Consider the following 7,883-nt stretch of genomic DNA (forward strand, 5'->3'; position numbering starts at 1 on the left):
TATAGGGTGCGGCTCTGGCTGCTGCTGAAACAGTTGCTTCGGCGGTTGCTGATACCGCTTCCAGCGCTGTGGAAACTTCTATTGTCAGCAGCGGAATCGGAGAAGGGACAGCGGATCATCAGGCTGCCACCGAGATTCAAGTAATTCAATTATGTCACTTCAGCTCGCCCTCGCCTCCTTCCCTTTGAATACATGTACAGTGTACAGTGTACACCCTGTACACTGTACATGTGTACATGATTATACAATTGTACATCATGTACACATGTACACATGTATGTGCGAGAAGAAAAGTGACGGAATGTGGGTGCGGTATCTACTCAGAAGACAGACAAAATGAAAGAACGAGAGAGTGAGTGAGTGGTGAGTTGGGTAAAGCGAGTATAAACGAGAGAGTGAGTGGTGAGTTGCGTGAAGCGAGTATAAACGAGAGAGTGAGTGGTGAGTTGCGTGAGGCGAGTATAAACGAGAGAGTGAGTGGTGAGTTGCGTAAAGCGAGTATAAACGAGAGAGTGAGTGGTGAGTTGCGTAAAGCGAGTATAAACGAGAGAGTGAGTGGTGAGTTGCGTAAAGCGAGTGTAAACGAGAGATTTGTAATGTACATGTACGTGACGGGTGTACATGTGCAATGTACATTGTACAAATGAGAGTCCTCGCGGCCTCCAGCTCGGTAGGCCATAGGGTGCTCAATATTCATTCCGACATTCGAGTAGAGCTACACACGACAGAGCTACAGTACAGAGCACCACGTATCATTCAAAAATAAAGAGTCCTCACGGCCTCCAGCTCGGTAGGCCATAGGGTGCTCAATATTCATTCGAGTAGAGCTACACACGACAGAGAGCACCACGTATCATTCATCATTCGTCGCAACGAATGATGATTGTGTGGTGCTAGTCTGTGTCGTGTGAAAATAATGATTTAATATGTACAATGATTATGTACACGTACAATTACAATGTACACATGTATGAGCTAGTGACGTAGTGTAGAGTGTATGACTTGTATTACTATGTAAGTCATGTCAGTGCAGTACAATCATGTGTCATACCAAGAGTACTCTTGGTCATACATGTAGGTGGTGTGTGCACGTGGCCGTGGGTGGTACGACCTGTCAACCTAGGCTAATGACAATGACTACATGTATGCCTGTACATCTGTAGGTCAGAGTGCTAACATTAGGCAGGCTACGTGTCAATAGGACAAGTCATACTGCGTCATGCCATGGCATGTGTAGGCGTTTGAGTCTGCTGTACAAAATAGGCCCTGCACCGGTTTCGTGAATGACCCACGCAGACTCACCTAGCGACTCGGCCAATGCAAACAAAATCATTGAAACGGCACGTACATGTACGTGAACGGTGGAGTAGAGACCGCTGCCAGTGATTCCGACGTAACTCGTTGATAATCTTGCTCTACGACATCCCCACGATATCCCTATCGGACTTTGTGCACACGGCTGCGAATAAAAGGCGGACGCATCCAATGCTAAAGCACACATCGTTGGTTTTGACTTATTAATTTTTACCAGAAAGTTCCCCTCGCCAAGATGGGTATTGTCGTTGGTATTGCTGGTGAGGTTGCAGCTGATGCTGCTGCCGAGGCCGCTGCTGAAGCAGCAGCGGAGGCTGCAGGAGAGGCTGCAGCAGAAGCAGCAGGAGAAGCGGCTGCTGATGCAGCTGCAGAGGCAGCAGCAGAAGGAGCAGGTGACGCAGCAGCCGAAGCTGCTGGCGAAGCGGCGGGAGAAGCAGCAGCCGAGGGAGCTGTAGACGCTGCTGTAGATGAGGCAGCTGGCCAGGGAGCAAGTCAGATCGTCAGGCAGGTGATTAAGGCTGTTATTATTGTCACCATGATTGAGGAAGCTATCCGAAACACCATCAAAATCGTTGAAGCTTACGAAGCCAAGGGTAGAATAAAGAAAATGCTCGAGCTGCTTCAGAAGGCTCTTAAAGACGCCAAAGACAACATGAAGACGTGGAATGACCAGATCACCAAGGCCATCAAGGATGGAAAGCTGAAGGAGACAGTTAAGTTGCCTGACGGACTGGAGCTCAATGTAGGTAATCTTTTCAGTGCTGAGATGAATTCCAAGGTCAGTGACTTCCTGTCCGTGTTAACGCAGTGTCCAAGTCCAAGAAGAAGGACATTGGAAAGATCGAGGATGCTGTCAAGAAGGCCAAGACCGCATTCCTGAAGGCCGCTGATCCTTTCCTGGAAACGGTGAAGACCTGGGATGCCAAGGATGATGCCATCAAGAAGGAGGCTGGTGTTGATTTCCAAGTAGCCCAGCTTACAGCCAACATCAAAGCCGTCAGGGATAACGATGCTTAATCCTCTGGCCTCAAACACAGAATTATTGGACCAATCCGCTGTAAATCAGGATAATTAGTATTCCATCTCATGCGCAGCTATAGAATTATCTCTTCTTAGTATTCCCTAGCCAAAGCATCTGTTGGCTAGTGGACATTTTGGCATAATTATACTGCTATAGAACATTGAGTTTAGACTCTTTCATCCTCTGTAACACTATAACTACTTTAAAATGAGTTACTAACCAATCAAGTGGTACTCGTGTGTTTCATGAGTACATGAAACCATACGTTCCAGCCTTGTAACGTAGGGAAAACGCTTCAGCTACATGTATATGCATGGAGGGATCACCCCACAGCACTGTCAACAATGTCCAGTACCTCAGGTATAGACAGCAGGTACCTCAGGTATAGACAGCAGGTTCTGTGAGACTTCAACAAAGTAACAGTTTAATCATGTTGCAGTGGTGTAAGAACATTTGTGATCTTATAAGGGGAAGTATACCCTAAAATCAAATTTTCACCAGTTGTAGTCTTCGGGGTGCTGAGTCGAATGGTCTTGGTCCGAGGAAGCTTCGACGCTCCCTTCCTCCTTTATTCCCAATCGAACTCGCGCACCTCCACCGAAACTGGGTGACTGCGCCCTACTAGATGGGGATTTGTATGCAAAATGTCACTAAAAGCGCCGTTTCGTTCTTATAAAAGCACGGGTGACCGCCATTGGCCCATATGTTGTGGTCTTTTGGACGCGGAGTCGACTGGTTTTGGTCCGAAAAGGCTGCGATGCAGCGTTCCTCCTTTATTCCCAATCGAACATGGTTGAACAAGCGGTCACGTGGTCCTGCGTACACCAGTCACCTGGTCACCGTGCCTGCAGGGTACAACTTACTAGCCTGTTTGACCTTTTTTGGGTGCAGTCCTGTCACTCGAGTTGAACTCGAGTTGAACCTTGGTGTGAAAGTTGTCGCCTGCTGGCGCGGTGACCAGGTGATTTGGGCACCCAAGAGCACGTGACCGCTTGTTCAACCATGTTCGATTGGGAAGAAAGGAGGAACGCTGCATCGCAGCCTTTTCGGACCAAAACCAGTCGACTCAGCGTCCAAAAGACTACAACATATGGGCCAATGGCGGTCATCCGTGCTTTTATAAGAACGAAATGGCGCTTTTAGTGACATTTTGCGTACAAATCCCCATCTAGTAGGGCGCAGTCACCCAGTTTCGGTGGAAGTGCGCGAGTTCGATTGGGATTCAAGTAGGAAGGGAGCGTCTCAGCTTCCTCGGACCAAGACCATTCGACTCAGCACCCAGAAGACTACAACTGGTGAAAATTTGATTTTAGGGTATACTTCCCCTTTAAATTTGGCGAGATGAAAAACCTAAATGTGCTAGTTGAGGTGAATACTGCGTAGCGGGAGGGGGGGGGGGAGCAATAGTTTAGACCAGCAACAACAGGATCAACATCGACCCATACAAGACCAATGGGGTACAAGTAGTGTTCATCCCAGAACATGTTCTGGTAGGCAAATCATAGTACACAGATAGCTAGACTAGTTTTTGGTACGGATAATCGCGACAATCTACAAGTAGTTAGGTAAGATCAAACCCTTCAGTTCAGGCGAGCCCTGGTTAGGGTCCAGCGGATAATTATCATCATCACAAGCCTACTGGCCATAGCCCTAAGTAAGGCCGTCGGGGCGTCACAGAGCAAGTATGAACAAGCGAGCGTCATAAACATCGATCGGGTGCAGCAGCGAGCAGGGACTGCACGCCAAGCCGCGATATTCATGTTAAAACAAAATGGCGTCACGATTTATTGAAAGTGGTATACATGTAGTTGGTGGTACGACTCCTACGAGTGTTCAAAACCATTAATTTTGAACTTAAAGGGGAAGTTAAGGCAAAAATTAAAATTTCAGCAGTTGTAGTCTTCGGGGTGCTGAGTCGAATGGTCGTGGTCCGAGGAAGCTGAGACGCTCCCTTCCTACTTGAATCCCAATCGAACTCGCGCACTTCCACCGAAACTGGGTGACTGCGCCCTACTAGATGGGGATTTGTATGCAAAATGTCACTAAAAGCGCCATTTCGTTCTTATAAAAGCACGGATGACCGCGATTGGCCCATATGTTGTAGTCTTTTGGACGCTGAGTCGACTGGTTTTGGTCCGAAAAGGCCAAATCACCTGGTCACCACGCCAGCAGGCAACTTTCACACCAAGGTTCAACTCGAGTTCAACTCGAGTGACAGGACTGCACCCAAAAAAGGTCAAACAGGCTAGTAAGTTGTACCCTGCAGGCACGGTGACCAGCTGACTGGTGTACGCAGGAGCACGTGACCGCTTGTTCAACCATGTTCGATTGGGAATAAAGGAGGAACGCTGCATCGCAGCCTTTTCGGACCAAAACCAATCGACTCAGCGTCCAAAAGACTACAACATATGGGCCAATCGCGGTCATCCGTGCTTTTATAAGAACGAAATGGCGCTTTTAGTGATATTTTGCATACAAATCCCCATCTAGTAGGGCGCAGTCACCCAGTTTCGGTGGAAGTGCGCGAGTTCGATTGGGATTCAAGTAGGAAGGGAGCGTCTCAGCTTCCTCGGACCACGACCATTCGACTCAGCACCCCGAAGACTACAACTGGTGAAATTTTAATTTTTGCCTTAACTTCCCCTTTAATACTGTTCGTCTTCTTTTTGACATGCTCTCTTTCCATCGTCCTTAGATTTTGTTTGTTGAGAGCTGTTTTGGCTTTCTCCTATACCTCTGGGGGATGCCAATTGATGGTTTTGAGAGGCTGGTGATGGCTGTGAGCGAGAGTTTGCCGATCGGCGTCGTCCTCGCTGTAGCGATGAAAATACTAGTTACTGCGCACCTGGCAGATATCACAACACGTCGGAGCGTCCAGGAGCAAAGGAATCTTGGGTTTTCGCTGGAATATAGTTCCTCCAGCATCGTGTAGCCCACCGTCGGTGAATGGCGGTCCAGAAAGGTCGAACCTGGTCTTCTGCAGCATCTCGCAGTCCTGCGAGGCACACCGTGTACGCCTGCCATGTATTGTACAAATAGAACTCATGCAGTAGTGGACTCTACAGTGATGAGTCTCAGCCTGTATGCTGCAAAAGACACAGGAAATGTGACTGGTGTCTGTACACTCAGTGACTGGACGCCAACACCCCAGTCTTCTCCTGCAGGATCTGTTTGACATTGACATTATGCAGTAGGTCGGCATTGACCTGGTTTGGCAGCTATCGTAATAGTATCTGCCTGGCTGGATGTAGCAGGTTGGCGTTTGCTCGTCGTCCAGTCCGGAATTTTCTTGTAACTCACGGTGGAGTACGCGCAGGGTTTGTGATCATCCCTGTTCACTTCAATATTATCAAACACAACGTTCCCTTTGTCACTCATCTTATCCTGAGTACTGAATTTGCTGACAATATTGCACCACACTTGTCACAACCTACCGCCACTGCTGGCGGTGGCGACTGGTTCGTCAATGGCGGTGACCAGGCTGACTGACTAGCTTCGAGACAGCGGCCTCGTTGTCAACCCCGCGGAAGCCTAAAGGTTGATTTTATCGATCCAGCCTCAGCGCCATGTTGACGATGCCTTAGTGACTCCGGGATTGCCTTGCCATCAGCGGTCATTGCCGTCCACCTTGGTGCAGCCCTCAACAACTGGCTCAGCCCATGGGAGTCTCAAGTGGACAAAGTTGTTGCCAAAGTAGCTCAGAAGATTGGTGCATCGTGGTGTAGGTGAGCACATAACTAGGACTTCCCAGCGCCTATTTGTCCAGGCTGCGATACTATGTGACATGCTGTACTGCACATTCTTTTCAGCACTGCAAGGCCGGCAGCTGGACCGACTGCAGGGGCCGCGCACATGCAGGCCGCCTGTTGCCAGTGCAGCATTCTGGAACGTTCCTTCCTTCTGAGATCCGTGGAGTAATAACTTTCTTTGCTTCAAAGCAAGTTGCTTACCTTTCTGTTGTGCTCCCAGTGTCCTTACAACAAAAACCTACAGCAATGTTTTATTTTCCTTTCCATTCCCCAACCAATGAATACTGCAATGTCAATTCTATTTCTGAATACTTTAGTGTATGCCCGCGCACGCACGTGTGTGTGTGTATACCTCACTCGCCACTCGAAGTTCTGTTCCCCATTACTGGAACACTCGTTACACTGCCTGTTCTTTCAGGACCTGCCATCATCTGCGGATGGGCATTCAATGATTGTATTGTGTGTGTGTGTGTGTGTGTTTCGTTCAGAATCAGATCCGCTATCGTTGCTATAAGAGAAAATCTGTGGGTTCACATCCAGTGCATTTGTAGATTTGCGTGCTTTTCTCGCCACGGGCGCATACATGGGACATTGTGTGTGTGTGTGTGTGTGTGTGTGTGTGTGTGTGTGTGTGTGTGTGTGTGTGTGTGTGTGTGTGTGTGTGTGTGTGTGTGTGTGTGTGTGTGTGTGTGTGTGTGTGTGTGTGTGTGTGTGTGTGTGTGTGTGTGTGTGTGTGTGTGTGTGTGTGTGTGTGTGTGTGTGTGTGTGTGTGTGTGTGTGTGTGTGTGTGTGTGTGTGTGTGTGTGTGTGTGTGTGTGTGTGTGTGTGTGTGTGTGTGTGTGTGTGTGTGTGTGTGTGTGTGTGTGTGTGTGTGTGTGTGTGTGTGTGTGTGTGTGTGTGTGTGTGTGTGTGTGTGTGTGTGTGTGTGTGTGTGTGTGTGTGTGTGTGTGTGTGTGTGTGTGTGTGTGTGTGTGTGTGTGTGTGTGTGTGTGTGTGTGTGTGTGTGTGTGTGTGTGTGTGTGTGTGTGTGTGTGTGTGTGTGTGTGTGTGTGTGTGTGTGTGTGTGTGTGTGTGTGTGTGTGTGTGTGTGTGTGTGTGTGTGTGTGTGTGTGTGTGTGTGTGTGTGTGTGTGTGTGTGTGTGTGTGTGTGTGTGTGTGTGTGTGTGTGTGTGTGTGTGTGTGTGTGTGTGTGTGTGTGTGTGTGTGTGTGTGTGTGTGTGTGTGTGTGTGTGTGTGTGTGTGTGTGTGTGTGTGTGTGTGTGTGTGTGTGTGTGTGTGTGTGTGTGTGTGTGTGTGTGTGTGTGTGTGTGTGTGTGTGTGTGTGTGTGTGTGTGTGTGTGTGTGTGTGTGTGTGTGTGTGTGTGTGTGTGTGTGTGTGTGTGTGTGTGTGTGTGTGTGTGTGTGTGTGTGTGTGTGTGTGTGTGTGTGTGTGTGTGTGTGTGTGTGTGTGTGTGTGTGTGTGTGTGTGTGTGTGTGTGTGTGTGTGTGTGTGTGTGTGTGTGTGTGTGTGTGTGTGTGTGTGTGTGTGTGTGTGTGTGTGTGTGTGTGTGTGTGTGTGTGTGTGTGTGTGTGTGTGTGTGTGTGTGTGTGTGTGTGTGTGTGTGTGTGTGTGTGTGTGTGTGTGTGTGTGTGTGTGTGTGTGTGTGTGTGTGTGTGTGTGTGTGTGTGTGTGTGTGTGTGTGTGTGTGTGTGTGTGTGTGTGTGTGTGTGTGTGTGTGTGTGTGTGTGTGTGTGTGTGTGTGTGTGTGTGTGTGTGTGTGTGTGTGTGTGTGTGTGTGTGTGTGTGTGTGTGTGTGTGT

General features: G+C 48.7%; 1 protein-coding gene across 1 annotated transcript; it reads left to right on the top strand.

Moving 5' to 3' along the window:
- Positions 1–1,549: 1,549 nt before the first annotated feature.
- On the top strand, positions 1,550–2,331 carry LOC135810411 (paraneoplastic antigen Ma6F-like). The gene is made up of 2 exons (XM_065323905.1): positions 1,550–2,060; positions 2,123–2,331. Exons 1-2 carry the CDS (start codon positions 1,550–1,552, stop codon positions 2,329–2,331), a joined length of 720 nt encoding a protein of 239 aa, XP_065179977.1.
- The last annotated feature ends 5,552 nt before the right edge of the window (positions 2,332–7,883 follow it).

This window comes from Sycon ciliatum, chromosome 2, assembly GCF_964019385.1.
Source record: "Sycon ciliatum chromosome 2, ocSycCili1.1, whole genome shotgun sequence".
NCBI classification, from domain to species: domain Eukaryota; kingdom Metazoa; phylum Porifera; class Calcarea; order Leucosolenida; family Sycettidae; genus Sycon; species Sycon ciliatum.

What these genes read in the sequence shown, in the direction of transcription:
- LOC135810411 (XM_065323905.1), top strand. Translation starts at nt 1,550, where the DNA reads ATGGGTATTGTCGTTGGTATTGCTGGTGAGGTTGCAGCTGATGCTGCT. An exon ending in CGGACTGGAGCTCAATGTAG is followed by an intron (nt 2,061 to 2,122) that starts GTAATCTTTTCA and finishes GTGTTAACGCAG; the next exon opens with TGTCCAAGTCCAAGAAGAAG.